This window comes from Salmo salar, chromosome 09 (genome assembly GCF_965601325.2).
Source record: "Salmo salar chromosome 09, fSalSal1, whole genome shotgun sequence".
NCBI classification, from domain to species: Eukaryota; Metazoa; Chordata; class Actinopteri; order Salmoniformes; family Salmonidae; genus Salmo; species Salmo salar.
Genome location: NC_138299.1, coordinates 122,979,106 through 123,002,596, shown reverse-complemented (window position 1 = coordinate 123,002,596; position 23,491 = coordinate 122,979,106). Strand labels below are relative to the sequence as shown.

Sequence of the window (23,491 nt, the reverse complement as noted above, 5' to 3'; positions counted from 1 at the left end):
GTAAGAATAATAGCAGAGCGAATGATTTATTTCAGCTTTTATTTCTTTCATCACATTCCCAGTGGGTCAGAGGTTTACATACACTCAATTAGTATTTGGTAGCATTGCCTTTAAATTGTTTAACTTCGGGCAAACGTTTTGGGTAGCCTTCCACAAGCTTCCCACAATAAGTTGGGTGAATGTTGGCCCATTCCTCCTGACAGAGCTGGTGTAACTGAGTCAGGTTTGTAGGCCTCCTTGCTCACACACGCTTTTTCAGTTCTGCCCACACATTTTCCATAGGATTGAGGTCAGGGCATTGTGATGGCCACTCCAATACCTTGACTTTGTTGTCCTTAAGTCATTTTGCCACAACTTTGGAAGTATGCTTGGGGTCATTGTCCATTTGGAAGACCCATTTGCGACCAAGCTTTAACTTCCTGACCGATGTCTTGAGATGTTGCTTCAATATATCCATCTATTTTGTGAAGTGCACCAGTCCCTCCTGCAGCAAAGCACCCCCACAACATGATGCTGCCACCCCCGTGTTTCACGGTTGGGATGGTGTTCTTCGGCTTCCCTTTTTCCTCCAAACATAACGATGGTCATTATGGCCAAACAGTTCTATTTTTGCTTCATCAGATCGGAGGACATTTCTACAAAAGTACGATCTTTGTCCCCATGTGCAGTTGCAAATAGCAGTCTGGCTTTTTTTATGGCAGTTTTGGAGCAGTGGCTTCTTCCTTGCTGAGCGACCTTTCAGGTTATGTCGATATAGGGCTTGTTTTACTGTGGATATAGATACTTTTGCGCCTGCTTCCTCCAGCATCTTCACAAGGTACTTTGCTGTAGTTCTGGGATTGATTTGCACTTTTCGCACCAAAGTATGTTCATCTCTAGGTGACAGAACGCGTCTCCTTCCTGAGCAGTATGACGGCTGTGTGGTCCCATGGTGTTTATGCTTGTGTACTATTGTTTGTACAGATGAACATGATACCTTCAGGCGTTTGGAAATTGCTCCCAAGGATGAACCAGACTTATGGAGGTCTACACTTTTTTTCTGAGGTCTTGGCTGATTTCTTTTGATTTTCCTATGATGTCAAGCTAAGAGGTACTGAGTTTGAAGGTAGGCCTTGAAATGCATCCACAGGTACACCTCCAATTGACTGAAATGATGTCAATTAGCCTATCAGAAGCTTCTAAAGCCATGACATCATATTCTGGAATTTTCCAAGCTGTTTAAAGGCACACTCAACTTAGTGTATGAAAACTTCTGACCCACTGGAATTGTGATACAGTGAAATAATAAGTGAAATAATCAGTCTGTAAACAATTGCTTGAAAAATTACTTGTGTCATGCACAAAGTAGATGTCCTAACCGACTTGCCAAAACTATAGTTTGTTAAGAAGAAATTTGTAGAGTGGTTGAAAAACAAGTTTTAATGACTCCAACCTAAGTGCATGTAAACTTCCGACTTCAACTGTATGAAAGGGTCTAGGACTGTCTCCAAGGTTTTGAGTAGCTAAAGTATAGGTCTTTATAGCAGGGAGAATCTCTGGTGTTACTGAACGCCCCAGCCTTTTGATGCAGGTGACCCTCTTACCCTGTAACTGTCAGGGGATTTACATTTTTACGTGGTGGATTTTCTCCCCGATGTCACATGCCTGGCAGCTGTTGGAAGGTGCAACTTTGCCAAGTGGACGGACATGTGCCCGCGCTTGCAGTGGTTGCCAGGCCTGTCCCCTCCCAGCGTAACTCATGTTTGAAGTTCATTTGTCCTGCTTCTCTCCCATATCTCTGAAACCAAGAAGTGAAACCAGCAGGAAGTGACATATTAAAGGGCTGCCATGAAGAGTATCAGAAAATGTATGACTGTACAGATAAAGTATGAAAATGTTCTGGAAAGAGCATCTGCTAAATGACTAAAATGTGAGAAAATGTCATATAAATAGAGGTGTTAATTACACGGATCTGATGCAGGTGAGAAGACTGGGTGTGAGAACTACCGGTGTCTGTGGGTGTCTAACCTAATTTTGGAAGTGCAGAATTGAAGATGCTTAAAAGGGGGGATTGTAATCATTGGATCTAGTGCTTGTCCCTGCAGTGTAGAACATTTTATAAATGGGGCCTGCCGCTGTTTCTCTCAAAGCTATTGCTACCCAAAGCCCAATGGGCTCTTATATCTGTTAAGGGAATTTTCGAATCCCAATGATAAAAATTAACAATCAATCACCCTTGACTAATCCCCAAGGTTTGTAAGACACTGGGTTAAGAATAATTAGGCAAGGACTCAGCTTTCTGCAAAAGGTCTGTACAGTTTATTCAGAGAACGTTCTAAAGTCAAAAATCAAGACTCAGTCCTTTTATAATACAAACACATTCTTATCTTTAGACCACTCCCTTCTCCAACAACCAGTACTTTTCCACTCACCACAAAGAACCATAAAAACTGGCCACATTCTTCAAGGCTTTCACCTCCCCTCCCCCTTTATGACGCTCTTGGTTTGACACCTATCCAATGTTTTTCTTTTACCTAATCTACAACTTCACTCAGTTTACATCCCTACTAAGGAATATAACCTCAAAGTTTTACAATCCTAACCAATCTCCCCATATCCTAATTTTATCATCCCATTATTCTTAAACCTAACTCCCTATTCTATAATAACAGAGTGGAACAATTTAGTCATTATTCTAACACATACAAATTATTGAAAAAATCCACCCTTTGACTAAATTTTACACACTGATACTTCAATTTGTTATTAGAAAATAAAATCATACCCAATCAAATCATTAAATGTATATACAACATCTACTCATCGATGGCTGTTTACTACTACTTCCAATCATAACTCTTCTGTTCAGGATTTTGTATCATGATCTTCATTGAATAAACAGTCTCCAAACATTGAAAATTGTCTCATTAAGTTCCGTCTCCTCAGGGTTGAATGTATCAACGGTGTCCATCAGGTCTAGATCTGTATCTCGTTCAGACTCTGTGATGGGTCCGTACCTCACCATCTGTTGAGTCACTGCATTCTCCAACGCCTTACCCACCAAACCTCGTACACAGGGAATAAAACAACAACCACATAATACCAGCATACCCATACAAACTATAGCAGGCCCCACAATAGTAGCTACCATGGTTTTCCATTTGCCAAACATTTCATCAAACCAACCGGTCACAGATGTATTCACCCCTGAGTTTTCAGCCCATTCATCACTTAGTGTGGTCAACCCAGCCAAGGCTCTAGTTACAGTCCCCTCTGGTGATGTATTATTTGGAATAAAAGTACAGCAATGACCCCCCCCCCCACCATTCTACAAACCCCGCCCTTCTCTGCCAATAACATATCAAGAGCCAACCTATTTTGCCAAGTCATGAGAGAGATGGCGGATAATTGGTCAGAGATTCCCTTCACTGCATCTCTAGTCTGATTTACAAATCTTTGTTGATTATAATAGATATAGTTTATCCAATCCACATTCTTATTTATCGTGACCCACCAAAAGAAAGTAGTTGTGAACCCTTCACCTATTTGATTCAACGCCTTGTATTCATCTGGTACTCCTCTAGGGATCCCTATGGAATCCATCCATATGGGGCTACCCTCATCTAGGACCAGACTTCTCTTATTTCTTACCATTTTACTCACCCCTGGCCGTTGATGACTAATCCTCACTGGTTGTACCAATAACACTGGGGCGCATGTACCTACCCACCCTTTTGGTAACATCTGCCTTATGCGTCCTTGGTCGGAACATGCCCACCATACATCAGTGAGGTTAAGAATCTTCTCCTGCACTTCCCAATCTAAGTCTGTCACATTCACTACTTTCTTACATTTCTTACTTTCTTACTTTCATACATCCATTAAAATCTCCCAAATCCCTACTACCATTCCTGTGTCTATAACACTGATACTCTCCAGGAGTTAGAGTGAACTGAGGTGGATTGGCTGGCTGCACTCTTTAATCTGGCCAACCCCATTCCTGTACAGTTTACCTCCTGATTAGATCCTAAGTCTAACACACAAGAAAGCATCGTCTGTTGCATTGGAGCAGTCAACATAGTTGGTCGCCCAGTAGAACATGCATAACAATTAGTTTGGCCCAGAGCCCTGGCCGTGTAATTCATCCATTTTAACCAGAGATTTTCATCTGGTATTCCTTCTATCTCCCCTTGGTTCCTTTCCTGGAGAAGGAAATCCTTCACATCAGGTAGACTAGTGGATTTTCCACCTGAATTATTAATTCCTAATAACGGATTTACTACGGTGTATTTCCCTGTAGTGTCTATCAACTGAAATGATATGCAGGTATCCTTGCCATACTCATCAGCGCATGCCATATACTTCATTTGCATGTCATTACTAGTTACATTTTATATAGTTACTACTATTCCCAACATACATGAGGGAATGTCCTTATTCCGTTCAACACCCCACCGTGCACTCCATTTCCAGATATTAGTCTCATATTCCCTGCCCCATGTGTTTAAACACCTGTGACCAGGAACACATAGACCTAGTTGGTTGACACAGGTATAATGGGGTGTTGTCGTCAGTTATCTCATTATAACAGTGTCCCTTTCCGTTAGTCATATTTAGTACCCTCATCCTAAATCTCGTGTTTTGTCCTTCTCTAACCCCTATTTTATATGTTGTTCTTCCTTGCCTGTCCTTATTCTGAGTAGTTTATCTTTTGCTTCTCAACCCTGGTAGAGATTCGGTACGATTTATGCCTACTGATGGTGGATCTGGATGTATCAACAATATTATTAGTACTATGATGCAGCTTAGGGTCCCCCATATTCTCATAAACCGCCAACCCTCTCCTGCCTGTAGCCTATCTGCCCGGAACCACCCCATACTCACACTCTAGGAGCACACACAGTGATGACAGGTCGGATTAGGGAATCTTCGTTAAGGAGGTAACCCCTGAACCCTATTGGTACTCGGTTCTTCTCCTAACTCTGTGTGTGATCAGTAGTGCTTGTATGTGTTCCTACCTTCTTGCAGTGGGTAACGTGGACCCAAGTGGCTCTCTCAGCTATTCTAATGGCAAAGGCAGTAGTTAACAGAACCTGGTAGGGTCCTTCCCAACGGGGCTGTTTCCAGTCTTTTCGTTTCAAAGATTGGATCCACACCCAGTCTCCAGGCTGTATTGCGTGTGTCACCTTCTGTATTTCACCTGTTGGACACAAAATCTTGGACATACGGGTTTGGTTAACAAACAGTCTTCTCATGTGTTCTGCTAGTATATCTTCAACTTCTATGTCTGCTTGTTCTAATCTCCTTAACTCTGGCATTCTATAGGCTGTACCTGATTAGCTAAATTGTATTTCATTATTTAAAAAAATAGATCCTAGTAAACCACTCTAGGGATAATATCTGTCTTAATATTTTAGCTACCATAATCATGTCCACCAAGTAAGTTGGGAACGCTTCTACCCATTTACTATTCTTATCTATTATTGCTAAACACCACTTCTTTCCCTCACTTCAGGATAGGTTATAAAATATATCAATGAAGTCCATTTCCAATTGTTGGAATGTATATTCTACCTGGGGGGTATTCTCCCATTGGTGCTCTTCCTCTACCTTGAAGATTATTCTATGCACATATAACACACCTTGAACAATTTTTATTTATTTTTTTAAGTAATTTGTTATCACGTATGTTTCGAAATGTTTCCTAATTATTTCCATTATCCCCCCTTTTGAAACGTGCTTTGCCCATGCATCAATATTGCTGCATATCTAAACAATGACTTAGGTAGTATGGGCAACTTATCCTTATACCAAATTCCCTCAGTATAGATAGCTCCTAACTTTTCCCATTTAGAAATCTCCTTTACTTGTGCTCTAGACTGACTATCTTTTAGTAGGGTTTTATCTATGTTTACTTCCTCTTTCAAATATTGCTGTGTAGGTGTCTGTGTTCTAAGGCCTACCTTTTTCGCTTCTTCATCTGCCTTTCTATTGCCATTGCTAATTTTATCCGTCTCTTTAATAGGAACCTCACACTTACATATAGCTAACTTTTCTGGTAAAAGTACATCATCTAATAAGTTCAAAATCAACTGAGCATGTGTAATAGGTTTACCAGAAGTGGTTACCATTCCTCTTATGGCGGAATTCCCAGCTGGGGCTGCTCTCTTGGCCAAAACCTTGGAGAACTGCACTATGCCTCACTTTCTGTAATAACACCCCTTCTACCAAGTCTTCAAAGGTGGGAGTAATCTATTTTATGGCCTCGGCTTTCTGTGGGGGTGACAACCACATTCGACAGAATCATTCCACAGGTTATCTAGACATAACCTGGAGTTCAGGATTGGAATGCATGCCTGCTCTCCCGACATCTCATGTTTCATATCCACTGGAGCAGACAGTCTTTCCACTGTCTGATGTCCGGAAGCGGAACAACCAAAATCTTTCCCTCATTTGTTCTTACTCCTTCAGACTTAAAATCTATCCTAAATACTTAAAACAAGTATACCATTATTTAAACTTATTCTTGTTAACTTAATAACCTTATTCAATAACAACATATAATAATACTTATTATATCAATTTCACAGCCTTGTTGTTTTCAATATCGTACACTGCATCCAACAACAGCTGACTTTCTAAGGGAAAATACACTTAGCTAGATAATGTATTAAAATACCACTACTGGTCCTAAGATATTCAAATAACATAATCAGATCAAATTTACTAATCTGAACAACTCCACAAAGGAAAGTTATTGTACCCTTACGGTTCTAGGAAAATAGACTTAAGGAAGCCTACCCTTAGTCCAAGGCTTTGCCCATTTCTGTCTTCCCATTGGTTCAAATTCCAAATATGTCTAAGAACTTTAAACTATATCATAATTTATCAATTACACAAATTACCTTAAAATCAGTATCTCAAATGACCTTAAATTCACTATCCAAATGGCCCTCCCATGAGGCTGATCAGACCACAAAGGAACGCCATGATAGAGGTCAAGAGTCATACCACCCCTTCACAGAAGTGTTTCTTACTATATTAGACAAATTCAAAAAAACGTATTTATATCTCAGGTTCCCAAAATATTCCTTTATCCAAAAGAATTAACGTTTTTAATTAAAATTCTAAAAATAAAAATTCTAAAATGCCATGTGTGTATACCCCTTTAAGATATCGTTTCTCTAGGAAACATTCCTAAGAGAGAAGATGAAGCGCTCCTTTTCCCAGAAAAAAACAACCACTTGGTCAGCATTTCATTATATTACATCGATTCAGAACCCCAAACGTTGACTATAAACAAAACCTAATAATAATTCCACTGTAACCCTCAAATCATGAATCATTAGTTATAAACTTCTTCAATGGTTATGTGTACTCAATTGAACATGCCTTAGATACAATATTTTACTTCAAATCTATGAAATTTCCCTACTTAAACCTCTTACATCTAGACGTTCCGCTAGCGGAACACCTGCTCCAATATCCAATGATGGGCGTGGTGCGAAATACAAAGTCCTCGAAAATCCGAAAACTTCCATTTTTCAAACATATGACTATTTTACACCATTTTAAAGACAAGACTCTCCTTTATCTAACCACACTGTCCGATTTCAAAAAGGCTTTACAGCGAAAGCAAAACATTAGATTATGTCAGCAGAGTACCCAGCCAGAAATAATCAGACACCCATTTTTCAAGCTAGCATATAATGTCACAAAAAACAAAACCACAGCTAAATGCAGCACTAAACTTTGATGATCTTCATCAGATGACACTCCTAGGACATTATGTTATACAATACATGCATGTTTTGTTCAATCAAGTTCATATTTATATCTAAAAACAGCTTTTTACATTACATGTGACATTACATGTGACGTTCAGAACTCTCATTCCCACCGAACACTTCCGGTGAATTTACTAAATTACTCACGATAAACGTTCACAAAAAGCATAACAATTATTTTAAGAATTATAGATACAGAACTCCTTTATGCAATCGCGGTGTCAGATTTTAAAATAGCTTTTCGGTGAAAGCACATTTTGCAATATTCTGAGTAGATAGCTCACCATCACGGGCTAGCTATTTTGACACCCACCAAGTTTGGCACTCACCAAACTCAGATTTACTAGAAGAAAAATTGGATTACCTTTGCTGTTCTTCATCAGAATGCACTCCCAGGACTTCTACTTCAATAACAAATGTTGGTTTGATTCCAAATAATCCATAGTTATATCCAAATAGCAGCGTTTTGTTGTGCGTTCAAGACACTATCCGAAGGGTAACGAAGGGTGACACGCACGGCGCGTTTCGTGACAAAAAAATTCAAAATATTCCATTACCGTACTTCGAAGCATGTCAAACGCTGTTTAAAATAAATTTTTATGCGATTTTTCTCGTAAAAAAGCGATAATATTCCGACCGGGAGTCGTTGTTTTTGTTCAAAGACTGAAAATAAAAACAATGAGACGCGCCCCAGTCTCATTGTTCTCAGATCGACCACTTACCAAATGCGCTACTGTTTTTCAGCCATGGCCTGCAAAGTCATCATTCAACGTTCTGGCGCCTTCTGAGAGCCTATGGGAGCGTTAGAAAATGTCACGTTACAGCAGAGATCCCCTGTTTTGGATAGAGATAACAAAGAGGGCCAAGAAATGGTCAGAGAGGGCGCTTCCTGTTTGGAATCTTCTCAGGTTTTGGCCTGCCAAATGAGTTCTGTTATACTCACAGACACCATTCAAACAGTTTTAGAAACTTTGGAGTGTTTTCTATCCAAAGCTAATAATTATATGCATATTCTAGTTTCTGGGCAGGAGTAATAATCAGATTAAATCGGGTACGTTTTTTATCCGGCCGTGAAAATACTGCCCCCTATCCATAAAAAGTTAACCTACTCCTTGACTAGTTTAGCCCAAGCTTGCTTTACAACCTTAAAACCCCTTCAGTCTGTCTTCAAACAGGCTCTCAAAGTGTTTGATAGGAATACCCTGCCATTAGACACACACTACTGTGATTAATGTGAACTGTCCCTGTAAAATAAAATTAACTCAACCTGCAATTCACTTCACTGACCTAACATTGTTCCAAGTAGTGGAAACAGATTTATAATGTTAGAATTCATTAACTTCCTGCCTAAATTCACTGGTGTTAACTAAACAATCAAACCAAGAATCATTAACCAGAAACTATCACACAACTTTTACGATTCAACTATCCAGACCTGAATCGCTTTACAGGCAATATATATCCCAGCGAGCGCAACTAGCTCACCTATTTTTTCCAGTTGACAAAAATATAACCTCTACTCAAACAACATTCTACCTTACCTCTGTCGTAAGATTAAAACATATGTTCATTATAATTCATTAAATTTAGGTAACTGTCTCTTCCTTGATTCAGTTATTTAAATACAACTCCCATTCTCTATATGTCCTCTCAGCAGGCTATTTAGACAACAGTCAACGTACTTTATCGAATTCGCCTCGCTATTATTTTGACTGCATTCATCTTTCAATTTGAACTAAACAAGCTATCAAAACGTTTGGTTTATATCTTAAACAAACACTATAACAACCTTATCTTTCCAGGCAAAACATACCAATAATTGAATGATAGTTAGTAACTCAAATTTTAATCCATTGGTGCATAGGCTGGGAAGCAAACCTGGGCCTCCCGCATGGCAGGCAAAGATTCTACCTCTGAACCACCAATGCTAATTCTTAGTGTTGCAATTTTTTTTTTCCTACTCGGTCACAATGTTTACAGAGTGCCTTACACTCCCGGGCGAAATGTCCTGTCTTATTGCAATTGAAACACTTTCTATCATCTGGTTCTATCCATTTTCTACTCTCCCTGTTTCCCCCTTTCTCTTTAAAATCTTTCCTGCAATTTCCCCAAGAGTGGCGATCAAATATTCCGCTCCTGTCTGTTCTTTCTTACTTTTCTTTTCCTTGAAGCCTCCTTTATGTTTATCTACAATTATCTCGAGAGTTAGTATCAGATGCTCTCCTTCTTTCTGTTCTTGCCTTCCTTCTCTTGGAGGTGCCTTACAGTCCCGTGAGATATGTCCCTTTTTATTACATCTTGAACACGGCCCCTTACACTCCCTCGCAAAATGTCCTGTTTTATCGCAATTATAACATCTCCTATTATCAGACCATGGCCATTTTTGATCTTCTCTGTCTAGTCCACTTCCCTTAAAGCCTCCCTTATTCTGACCTATAACTTCCCCAAGAGAATCTATTAGGTATTCTGCTCCTTTCAGGTCTTTCTTACTTTTCTTCTCCCTTTCATTCTGTTCATGGTGAATCGCATACCTCTTTACTTCGGCCAATGTAGCTGTTCCCCACCCAACCAGAGCCTTTTTTATTGCTTGGCAAATTTCAGGTCTCATACCACTCAAGAAAGCTATTTTTAGCTGTTGGTGATATGGCCCATCTCCTCCTCTCCCAGGGCCAGGTTGGATCAGTCCACTATTTGTATTAAACACGTCCCTCAATCTTTCCAAATATTGACTAACTGTTTCACTGTCTCCCTGTCTACATTCCTGAATTTTTGAAAAATCTGCATGCCTGTGATAATGATCCCTAAGATTATTACACAACTGATTGAGTTTATCCTGATAATTTCCCTCTGCAGTCCACTGCAGAACAACTCTGTCCCCCTGTCCTGGGTTCCAGTCTCCCTTCACGGCTGCCCAATCTTTTCCCACTATCTGTCTAACTGCTCATTCCAGCTCCCCAGTATTTAGTTTAAAACTTTCGGTCAATCCTTCCATGTCCTCCCTAAACCCCTCTATTTCTGTCTTTGGGTGTACTATTCCCCCTACAGCACTTACTATATCTCTCTTACGGGTCCTTTGTCTTTTCTCACCTCCAACCTTCTCGGCTGTCTCTCCTAGAGTGGCCATTCGATACTCTTGGCTACTTTCTTTCCCTTCCTTTCATATCTCTCCTCCCCGCTTAATTCCGGGACCTCTTTGGAGGTTTTACTACCTATTATTAGTTAACTCTTCCCGTTGTTACCCTTCTAGGAATTCAGATGAATTATTTTTATAACTTTTTGATAGAATATTAGATCTTACCTCTCTGACCTACTCAAATCATTAACCATTAATTCCTCCCTCTCGGAATAGTCAGACTATCCCTCTGTAACGTATTTCGATAGGCGATCTATATTCATACCATTACGTCTCTGACCTAGTTTAAACCTATCTATAGAGGTGATCTTTTATCGAATATTAGTCTCACACGTGAGCGAATTAACGTTTATGTGTCTGGCTGATTAATATTTCTATCACTACTTATAGACAATAGAGTATTCGGTCTTACACACATACGATTTAACATTTCTTATGACTTTTGACTCGGTTAATATCTCATTTCACACGCTCTATTTTTAGGTTACCCTCATATTTTCAATCGTTATTAATATGTCGCCTTCTATATTACGTTTTCATAGTACTCCTTTATCCTTAGGTCGCTGGTTCAAATCCGGCTCGAAGGACCAATTGTTAAGGGAATTTTCGAATCCCAATGATAAAAATGAACAATCAATAACCCTTGACTAATCCCCAAGGTTTGTAAGACACTTGGTTAAGAATAATTAGGCAAGGACTCAGCTTTCTGCAAAAGGTCTGTACAGTTTTGTTCAGAGAACGTTCTAAAGTCAAAAATCAAGACTCAGTCCTTTTATAATACAAACACATTCTTATCTTTAGACCACTCCCTTCTCCAACAACCAGTACTTTTCCACTCACCACAAAGAACCATAAAAACTGGCCACATTCTTCAAGGCTTTCACCTCCCCTCCCCCTTTATGACCCTCTTGGTTTGAAACCTATCCAATGTTTTTCTTTTACCTAATCTACAACTTCACTCAGTTTACATCCCTACTAAGGAATATAACCTTAAAATGTTACAATCCTAACCGATCTCCCCATATCCTAATTTTATCATCCCATTATTCTTAAACCTATCTCCATATTCTATAATAACAGAGTGGAACAATTTAGTCATTATTTTAACACATACAAATTATTCTAACAATATCCTCTTCCCTTTCCCCTCGTTTCTCAGTTAATTCATTGGCCCCTTACTATTTTACAAGGGACCTCCGGGACAAGTTGCAAAAGTGACTCTCTCTCTTTTGTTTTGGTGTGTGTGTGGTGTGTGCATTGAGCATGCGTGCATGCGTGCGTGTGTTCGGGATTATGTATGATGGAAAGCAGTCATCATTACCAGTAGCTACCCTGACACTACATCATTAGTGATGCCATAACAACAACATAAGCACTGCATTTTATAATTGCAACTCCATCTGTTTAGGTCCCTGGCGTCCCACAACTAGCATCTTACACACACACTCACCCTCTTTTCTTAACCCCTTTGGGAGTAGAGTTTGACCCATGTGTTTTTGCCGGCGCTGCAATATAAGGGGCGTGTGAGCCGAGATGGAGAGTGAGAAGAGAGCAGGCAGAGAGGGAGAACAGTCAGAGCCTCCTCGACTACAGCACATAGCAGTGAGGTAGAGGGAGGCAGACAATTATGTCATACAGTTCCATGTTCCAGCACTGTCAGGACATTGCTAATACACAGCTATCACAGTGTTCTCATAACGGTTAGTGGAACATTGCTGTAACGCTGTAGCACCAATTCACAATATATTGGCTACATTTTTGCTTTTCTTAATACAGGATACTGTGCTACAATATGTAGGCTTGTGAAGTTGAACAAGTGGTAGGATTTTAACAGTGAGGAGACAGTAATACAGATCAGATTTTTCTTGCCAGATTTAGGCTTTTTATTTGCAAGACTTAGCCAGCGACTGTACAACACATACAAAAATAATAAACTGGATGTTGCAACACATGGAACATGAACTAAATCAAATAGAGCACAAATGAATAACCCAGATTTCAATAATACCTGCAAACCCAGAAGTATGCCGACTTTACCCTTTCTCTCTCTCTCTAACAAGGAAATGAAAGGGTTTAAATAACACTACCCATAATGCATTTGACTAATGAGAACAACCCAATTGATATCATGATCAATTACCAGTTGGCATGAAATACCAAACATGTTCGGTTAACAAACGTGTAAGTATTTTCCTAGCACACACTTCAATACAGGTACTATTCCATGCTTTAGAGCAGAAACACAATCTGGGATATAAACATGTACGTCCCCCCGGAATAAGCTACTACTGCATTAACCGTACCTTTAACCATGCGCTGGAACGCGCCCATTTGCCCATCAATTCTCAGAGGAAATGAACAGAACCCTCTTCAATCAACAAGAAAAATCAAGGTCATCATTTACATTTAGATTAACCTTAACGTTTAATTTGTCAAACATGCTCACATTGTAGTTCTGCTTTATGATCGATAAATATGTGAACATAAAGGGCTCTATTTTGACAAACCTAAAGCAATGGTAAATCTTAGCGCTGGCGGTAGCGGATTAGGTTCGGGGGTGTGTCAGAAATATTTGTGCCATTTTCACAATCAGAATTATGGGCGCAGTAGCTGGCGGTGGCGCGAAAGGGTTGGGTTTTAATGAATAATCAAGTTGTGGGTTTGTCGAAGCTTGGCCCTTCACTGGCCAATCAGAGCGTTGTCATCAACTCCAATTTGAATATTAGTCCGTTATAGCCTATTCCGTTAAATACCCTGCCCCATATTTGCTAAATATTTTTAACATGTTTGCAGTCTACATTATTCTAATTGCATTGCTTCAATATGGAAATGCATTGTAAAACATTATAGTTGCGCTAACATTTTTGAATCTCAAGGTTAAATTCAAATCTCCCAACCATCATGTGTACGCCAATACATCGTCCATAAGATGACCATTAGACTTAGATCCATTTGACTGAATACGTTTTTAGGTGTAACAGTTTTGATTCAATTCACAATTTACCGCTCTCACGTGCACATTTCTGCCCAATATAAACCAATGATGTGCTACCTTTTTGTAGCATTTCTGACTATCTTTTCAGCTGAATCTCAGAGTTCTAAAACCGGGTGCAACTCGGTTGCTGCGAAACAGTAGCAGCTAGCTGGTATAAGGCTAGCAGCTGTAGCTAGCTATCTAACACCGGTTAGATGAGAAGCAAAAGGAAGATAGTTAGCAAGCAAGGTATATTGTGCTATGGGAGATTTTTCATATGGCTGAAATCCAAATAAAATCAAATAAAATGTTCACATACACATATTTAGCAGATGTTATTGTGGGTGTAGCAAAATGTTTAAACTGCTGACCCGGACATCAACAAATAAGCTAGCGAATGTCCTTAGCTGCTATTGTAGCCAGTTAGACACACCAGACTTTGGGAACTTTGGGAAATCTGCCACGCTGCTAATTCATAGTACATGCGCACGTCAGAACAGACGTGTCGTTGTTTGAAGACCCAGAGCAAATTCGATCCCCTTACCTTATGCATTAATGTCAATGCAATTTTCTTTTTGTCATTATGATCCACATTTGCACTGGCTGATAAACACAGTGTCAAGTTACATTTCAATGTGTTACCGAAAACCTGAAGTCGCCATCCACAAGTAACAAGTAGCAGGGGTTGCACATGAAGCATCCAGGTAATCATGATGATCATTGCTTGCTTGCGCGACCTGTGCGTAGTCAAAAGAAAACGCCATGCTTGCTAACTTAGTTAGCTATGTGATTAAATGGAACTGTTATAGATGTTTTTTTTTTTTTTTACAAGCAAGAGAAATTAACATTCACACGGTACTGAGTGAATGAACAAAAACAATCACATTATTGTGGGAGCACCTCCTCTAATAGTATGAATTAGGCTGCTTGAGAAGGTTGGAACAACCTGCCTACACATTGTTGGAAGTACAATAGACCAACATACAGTGTATTCAGACAGTATTCACACCCCTTGACTTTTTCCAAATTTTGTTGTGTTACAGCCTGAATTTAAAATTGATTAAATGGACATTTTGTGTCGCTGGCTCTAGACACAATACCCCATAATGCCAAAGTGGAATTATGTTTTAAGACATTTTTAAACATTAATTAAAAATGAAAAGCTGAAATGTCTTGGGTCAATAAGTGTTCAACCCTTTTTTTTATGACAAGTCTAAATAAGTTCAGGAGTAAAAATGCGCTTAACAAGTCTCATAAGTTGCATGGACTCTATGCTTGCAATAATCATGTTTAACTGTCACGTCCTGAGCAGTATAATGGGTTATTTGTCATTGTAGTTTGGTCAGGGCGTGGGAGGGGTGTGTTTGTTTTGTGTTGTCGGGGTTTTGGGGTATTGTTCTATGTTTTGTATTTCTATGGTTTTTCTATGTTGTATATTTCTTTGTGTTGGCCTGGTATGGCTCTCAATCAGGAACAGCTGTACTTCGTTGTTGCTGATTAGGAGTCATACTTAGGTAGCCCTTTTTCCACCTGTCGTTTGTGGGAAGTTGTTTTTGCATTGCTGTGTGTAGCCTGCAAGACTGTTTGTCGTTCGTTCGTTTTCTTGTTTTGTTAAGTGTTCTAATAAAAGTAAATAAGAGCACTCAACCCGCTGCGCCTTGGTCTACTCCATACGACGACCGTTACGTTAACATGATTTTTAAATGACTACCTCACCTCTTTACCCCCCACATACTGTACAATTATCTGTAAGGTCCCTCAGTGAAGCAATGCATTTCAAAAAGAGATTCAACCACAAAGACAAGGGAGCTTTTCCACTGCCTAGGAAAGGAAGGCACCTATTGGATTGATTAGGTAAAAAGAAGCAGGCATTGAATATCACATCAAATCAAATCAAATGTTATTTGTCACATGCGCCAAATACAACAGTGAAGTGCTTACTTACAAGCCTTTAACGAACAATGCAGTTTTAAGAAAAATAAGTGTTAAGTAAAAAATAAAATAACAAATCGTTAAAGAGCAGCAGTAAAATAACAGTAATGAGGCTATATGCAGGGGACACCGGTACAGAGTCAATGTGCGGGGGCACCGGAATATCTCTTTGAGCATGGTGAAGTTATTAATTATACTTTGGATGGTGTATCAATACACCCAATCACTACAAAGATACAGGCTTGCTTCCTAACTCAGTTGCCGAAGAGGAAGGAATATTCCAAAACATGCATCCTGTTTGCAATAAAAAAAAGTACAACTGCCAAAAATGTGGCAAAGGAATTAACTTTACGTTCTGAATGCAAAGTGTTATGTTTGAGACAAATCCAAAACAATCCATCACTGAGTACCACTCTTCATATTTTCAAGTATGGTGGTGGCTGCATCGTGTTATTGGTATTCTTGTCATCGGCTAGGACTAGGGAGATTTTTTAAATAAACAGAATAGAATAGCTAAGCACAGGTAAAATCCTAGAGGAAAACCTTGTTCAGTCTGTTTTCCATCAGACACTGTGAGACAAATTCACCTTTTAGCAGGACAATAACCTAAAACCCAAGGCCAAATATACACTGGAGTTGCTTACCAAGATGACATTGAGTGACCTATAGTTACAGTTTTGACTTAAATCGGAATAGAAATCTAAGACAAGACTTGCTGTCTAGAAATGATTAACAACCAACTTGACAGAACTTGAAGAGTATTAAAAAGAATAATGTGCAAATATTGCAAAATCTAGGTGTGCAAAGACTTACCCACAAAGACGCACATCTGTAATTGTTGCCAAAGGTGATTCTAATATGTATTGACTCAGGGGTGTGAATACTTACTGTATGTACAGTACAGTTCATTCGGGAAGTATTCAGACCCCTTCCCTTTTTCCAAATTCTGTTACGTTATATCCTTTTCTGCAATTTTGTTTTTTTAAATTTCCCCCTCATCAATCTACACACAATACCCCATAATGTCAAAGCAAAAAATGTTTTTGATAATTTTCTGCAATGTATTAAAAATAAAAAACAGAAATACCTTATTTACATAAGTATTCAGACCCTTTGCTATGAGACTCGAAATTGAGCTCAGGTGCATCTTGTTTCCATTGATCATCCTTGCGATGTTTCTACAACTTGATTGGAGTCCACTTGTGGTAAATTCAATTGATTGGACATGATTTGGAAAGGCACACACCTGTCTATATAAGGTCCCACAGTTGACAGTGCATGTCAGAGAAAAAAACCAAGCCATGAGGTCGAAGGAATTGCCCGTAGAGCTCTGAGACAGGATTGTGTTGAGGGGGGTACTAAAAACATTCTGCAGCATTGAAAGTCCCTAAGAACACAGTGGCTTCCATCATTCTTAAATGGAGAAGCTTGGAACCACCAAGACTCTTCCTAGAGCTGGCCGCTCGGCCAAACTGAGCAATTGGGGGAGAAGGGCCTTGGTCAGGGAGGTGACCAAGAACCCGATTGTCACGCTGACAGAGCTCCAGAGTTCCTCTGCGGAGATGGGAGAGCCATCCAGAAGGACAACCTTCTCTGCAGCACTCCACCATTCAAGCCTTTTACTGAAGCCACTCCTCAGTAAAATACACTACAGACCTTTTGGAGTTTGCCAAAAGGCACCTAAAGGACTCTCAGACCATGAGAAACAAGATTCTCTGGTCTGATGAAACCAAGATTGAACTCTTTGGCCTGAATGCTAAGCGTCAGGTCTGGATGAAACCTGGCACCATACCTACGGTGAAGCATGGTGGTGGCAGCATCATGCTGTGGGGATGTTTTTCAGTGGCAGGGACTGGGAGACTAGTCAGAATCGAGGGAAAGATGAATGGAGAAAAGTACAGAGAGATCCTTGATGAAAACCTGCTCCGGAGCGCTCAAGACCTCAGACTGGGGCGAAGGTTCACCTTCCAACAGGACAATGACCCTAAGCACGCTGCCAAGACGATGCAGGAATGGTTTCGGGACAAGTCTCTGAATGTCCTTCAGTGGCCCACACAGATTCCAAACTTGAACCCGATAAACATCTCTGGTGAGACCTCAAAATAGCTGTGCAGCGACGCTCCCTATCCAACCTGACAGAGCTTAAGAGGATCTGCAGAGAAGAATGGGATAAACTCCCCAAATACAGGTGTGCCAAGCTGGTAGCGTCATACCCAAGAAGACTTCAGGCTGTAATTGCTGCCAATGGTGCTTCAACAAAGTACTGAGTAAAGGGTCTGAATACTTATATAAATGTGATATTTCAGTTGTTGTTTTTTTTATACATTTGCAAAAATGTCTAAAAACCTGTATTTGGTTTGTCATTATGGGGTATTGTGTGTAGATTGATGAGAGAAAAAAACTATAATACATTTTTGAGTAAGGCTGTAACAAAATGTGGAAAAAGTCAAGGGGTCTGAATACTTTCCGAATGCACTGTAATTTCGATATTTCTGTATTTCATTTTCAATACATTTGCAAAGAAATTCCCCCCAAAATACTAAAATGAATCAGTTTTCAATTCTGGCTGTAACACAACAAAATGTGTACTAGGTCAAACGGTATGAATACTTTCTGAATGCACTGTAGTTTCTGTAGTAGGTCAAAGCTGTGTGCTGGAAAACCTTGTTAGAGCATGGGTGAAATACTCATCGTGGTGCTCATGTGAATGTCATTTATTTTTCGGCGTCAGACCAATGCCTACTTCTCACATAAAACATATTTTTTGTTTTTTAGTAGGCTATAGCATTTGCACTGATATAGGGGCTAGGCCTACTGTAAATTGCAGTCTGGACATGAACATGCCAAACGTAGGCAGTAAGTAAGATTAAATTCACTAGGCCTAAAAAGACAGTGTATAATTCTAATCAAATTCTAATTAAATGAAACAACTTATTTTAAACAGGCTATCACTAAATATAGTTACAGTCACTATAATTTCTCCCCGCGGTTGTATAATACAGACAAGCCAACTTAGACTATGGAGGGTTTTACAGACACCCAAACGTTTGACAGGAGCTGGATAAAGATCCAATATAAAGAGAAAAGGTGGAATATCCACACACCGTTATATTGCTCGCAAATGTCATGTTTTATAAACATCATGGAACTATCTTACAGATCATTTTTGCACATCTCCAGAAATAGCAGACAAAATTGCATTGCATTTGAGCCATGTACGTTCTCACCATAAACCCATGGACGGTGAAGACATCATGAATCGCATCTCTCGTTCCGTGAGCATAAGTCAATATGTGCACACGTACAGTAGGCCTAAGGGCTCTTAGGCAGAAGGATGCTTGCACTGTTTTGCTGCTCTTTATATATTCATAATACATTGGTTATAGGCTACTGATTACGCTACTGTGCGCCTCCGCTGGCAAAATCGATGTCAAAACCAATTGCGGTACTGCTAAGACCAGCTTTTGGTGAGTCTTAAGTATCACCAGGAGCGCTGCTTGAAATTGGCACATTGGCGTGCGTTTTTAGGGTCACGCCTGAAATATTTCCACCCCTCCCACCTCAGCGCAAGCAAGCTGATATAAGACAGGTAAATGACCAACTCTGCCGCCAGGGTTGGAAAATAGAAGAGCGCAGGCTTTTACAAGTCGATATTGCCAAAGAGCGTGCGCTTGACACTAGTGACACCCTTAACGCCACCCGAATATCGAGCCCAAAGAGTTATATGCTGGCCTGGGCGACGCACAACGACAGGTTTGCACGCTCAACCAATTGTCGGCGAGCGACCACAATCTCTAACATGTTTCTTTACTTCCCCAGGTGATCAACCATCAAAAGGACATCACTATCCACACATAAATATTCCATGAATAAATGTGCTTCCCAGAATCAGTTTCATAGACAATGTCTGGCTTCATTACAAGGCATGGCTTTAGATCAAGTGACGAAGGACGTAGGACAATCTTCACAAAGCTTGACGTTTCCTTCAAAACGCTCATTGATACATGTTGGATCCTCTTGGTGCCTGCTGGCCATTGCACCCCCCAGCCGAATCACGTGACTGTGTCTGGTCCTCCCAGGCAGATTTATGCCTCCAGGCCTTCACACATGGAGTAATATTGACACAATAGCTTCCGTGGACACAACCAGCCAAACGCAATGGCCACACTTTATGTAATTATCATTCAATAACAGATTGGTATTGCGAACGTGATCTCGTAGTGAGGATTCTTTTTTTCGTTGCCATCTGATATTTTGGTGGTCATTATGGTAATTCTCCTTTTCCCCTGTCCTTTGGTTACAAATAACTTGTTTTGAACATTATACTGCCAACATCTACGAGTTGGGTAGAGTACCGTTGCTGCCTCACTCATCTGGAGATCAAAAAAGCAACATATGCATGCGGAGCTATTTTGGCACTGTTGGGAGTGTGTCCCTTCACAGTGCAGCTGTAGTGTGGTCTCCAAATGAGGACATCCTTTGTGTGGGCAGATCATGAGAAGGGCGTCAGAGAGGGATCAGAGGGAAGAGGATGCTCCACGGATGGTGTGGCCGTTAAGCACAGTTGCAAAGCAAATGTCCTCCCAACTGGAATATGCAATAGAGATATTTCAATGCTTTCTTGTTCTGAGCCGTAAGCAGAAACAGTTATGTGTTTCAGAGGAATGAGACGCTGATGTTTTTAACTGAGCACAAGGTGAATTAACTAACTAGCGTTTCATTCCACATGAAATGCACACTTATCTCCAATCAGTGGATTACATTAAAGGAGCTTAAAATGCAAATAGATTTGTTTTTTTCGACCGGTCCTATAGACTCTTTATGGTGCCTTGGGGAAACGGTGACAGAGAGTGTTAAATCTCCTCTTCGGTCGTCATTGGCTGATGTGTCTCCATGGCGGCGAATATGATTGCGTAGTTTACAACCCCCAGTGCTCGGGAACACTTGCGTGCGCACAGGACAGAGCTGGAAAGAGGTGGAGGGATGGGAAGATAGAGGAAGGAATAAAGCACATATGTTTGGAAAGAGAAAGAGAGAGAGTGTGGGTGGGGGGGCAGAGTGCTGCAGAGAAAGGGAGCAAGTGTATGTCTGTTTGCCTCTCCCCTCTGTGAGTCTGTGATGGTGTGTCACGGCAGGCAGCAACTCAGTGTGCTCTCCTCTCATTTGCTGGCTGAGTCTCTGGGGTTGCGGTTGTTATGCGATTACGTTGGGCTTACTGTAAATAATCTGTATCTATTCTGAAAACACCTGAGAGTGTAATGAATGAAATCAACAAGAGATGAGTCAAACCTGAAATCCTCCAAACCAAACCGATGAAGACAGACAAAGGAGAGATCCGTAGCAGATTATTCTATCAGGATGTAAAATGATGATAAGAGAAGCGCATTTTATCTGTGAGCCCTGACCTCTAAAGTTGAAGTGGTTTTCTGGGCTGCCAGGGCCGAGCCAGCCCTTTAACCCAATTTGATGTGCACTGATAGGCCAGAGTCAGAAGCAGCTGATCTGGAGCCCAGGCTGTAGCACTCTTAAAGGTGTACCACTGAAACACAGCTCATGCAAGCTAGCAATGGAAGACAAATAGAACATTTTCTTTGTCATTTAATGTGGTTGCTTAGAATCCATTTTATTTACCTGCCAGATTAAGGATATAGGGAATAGCCAACTCCATATCAATCAAATTTACATCAGCAGGTGTCCCAAAGTGCTTAAATGTATGTTCCGATATGGTAAACTGCCAATGTGGTAATCACAAATTGTTGCTGTCTATGAACTATTTACAGAATGATTTCAATGGAAAAAATCCAATATTTGGGGCAGTAGATTGTTTATGACCCCATGTTCCATAAGTGAAATAAATATGACTTTATTCATGTTATCATAATTTCCACTCATCAATGTCTAATCACCCTCTCCCTTTATCTCTCTGCTCCCCTCCTCATGTTCCCTCTCCCTTACCCTAACCTTCAACCCCCCATCCTACATCTCTCTCTCTCTCAACGTCTTCTTCCTATCCTCCACCTGCCCCCTCCACCCCCCACCACCCTCCCTCTCCATCCTCCAGGAGGGCCAGCAGTTGATCCAGGAGAAGCCCGAGCTGAGCCCGGTGGTGCGGAGGAAGCTGGGGGAGATCCGGGAGTGTTGGCAGGAACTAGAGAGCACCACCCAGGCCAAGGCCCGCCAGCTGTTTGAAGCCAACCGGGCCGACCTGCTGGTGCAGAGTTACACCAGCCTGGACCATCGGCTGCACCAGCTGGAGGGACAACTGGGCTACGTGGACCAGGGTCAGGACCTGACTAGCGTCAACAAGCAGCTCAAGAAGCTCCAGGTCTCTTCCTCTTCGTTATATGGTCCAACTACTGTTACAGTTTTTGTTTTTTTGTGATCAGTTTAGAATAGTTGGGAATATCGTTGGGTATGGTGTTGCTATGGTATCTTAGTTAGGTTAAAGCTGTTGAATATCGCAGTCTATCTCTATATATAAAAACCTAGGGTTGTTTTGTGTGAATTACTAATCCTTTATCATCCATTTTCTCTGAATGCCTTGCTGTTTTCTCTTCATTTACGTGCCTTAAATGAGCCAGGCTGCCATAGGCTTTTGTTTAACAAGAGCAATTGGCACTCAACGCGTCACCAGTAAGCTTAGCCTGCACTCCAATGGGCTGTCATTGGAGAGTCAGACCATTCCACCCAAAGCATGGCTCTACAATACATATTGGGTTAAAGTAACTGTCCAGTGTTACCAGACTTCTTTGAAATATGACCTATAATTAATTACAATATGAGTTAAATAATTGTGTATGTTAAAAAGCAGCTTTTCTGTGTTGGAATAGTGTGGGTGTACCCCAACAACAGAAGTGTGTGGGCGTATACCGGTCCTAAAAAATATTCATGCTAGTAGACCACTGATTGGCCAGCTCATCCTCCTCAGGAAATAGCAAGCATTTTATAAACGGTCTTTTTGAGATACAAGTTTCAAGTGTTTCTTTTTTTAATGTATTTTAAAAATGTTATTTTATTCTTTGGCCACAAATATGAGTATAGGATGAGTCAACAACATTATCTGGGTATGAGTTAACAGAGTATGAACTGTTAAAAGTGAGATTTTCACTGGACAATTACTTTTAGACAAAATGTAGCTTATGATAATAAAAACACTAAAGTTGATGCTAGCCAACAACCGATACAGTAGGAGGAGGTTCATGTTTTTTCCTGTCCAGGATGCGCTACCCCTGTTCTGTCACCACTACTGGGTCCATCCCACAGCTTATCATTTCATCATACATCTCTCATTCTCCTCTCCAACAGCATGCTGCCGCTAAGGGCTGCTTACAGTTCCTTTTCAGCCTGCCATTGTGCTTTGTGTACAGTACGCTCCATCACCCAACCTCCATTCATGGGTACAGTAACCTTTTCACTTCAGTTCATTTCTCTCATGGGTACTCTGATCTTCTCCTTTCCTTTCCTTTCTTCCTTTCCTTTAATTTCCTTTAATTTCCTTTGATTTATTTTCCTTTCCTATCTTTTCTTTCTTTTAATGTCCTTTCTTTCCTTTCTTTAACCTACCTGTCCTTTCCTTCTTTCTCTCTTAATTTCTTTCTTTATCCCTTTCGTACTCCAGTTTTGATCTTTTTTTCTTTCTTTCCGCTTCCTTCCATCCACTACCTCATCCTGTCCTGCTGATCATTC

At 40.5% G+C, this 23,491-nt stretch overlaps 1 protein-coding gene across 6 annotated transcripts in view; it reads left to right on the top strand.

Annotated features, from left to right (window-relative positions):
* The window catches only part of LOC106612708 (spectrin beta chain, non-erythrocytic 4), a 75,800-nt gene that overhangs the window by 37,934 nt on the left and 14,375 nt on the right, over positions 1–23,491 (top strand). For all 6 annotated transcript variants that reach the window (XM_014214137.3, XM_014214139.3, XM_014214135.3 and 3 more), the window contains one exon: positions 21,867–22,130. In XM_014214137.3, coding sequence (XP_014069612.3) covers positions 21,867–22,130 — 264 coding nt within the window. The remainder of the gene's footprint in view (positions 1–21,866; positions 22,131–23,491) is intronic.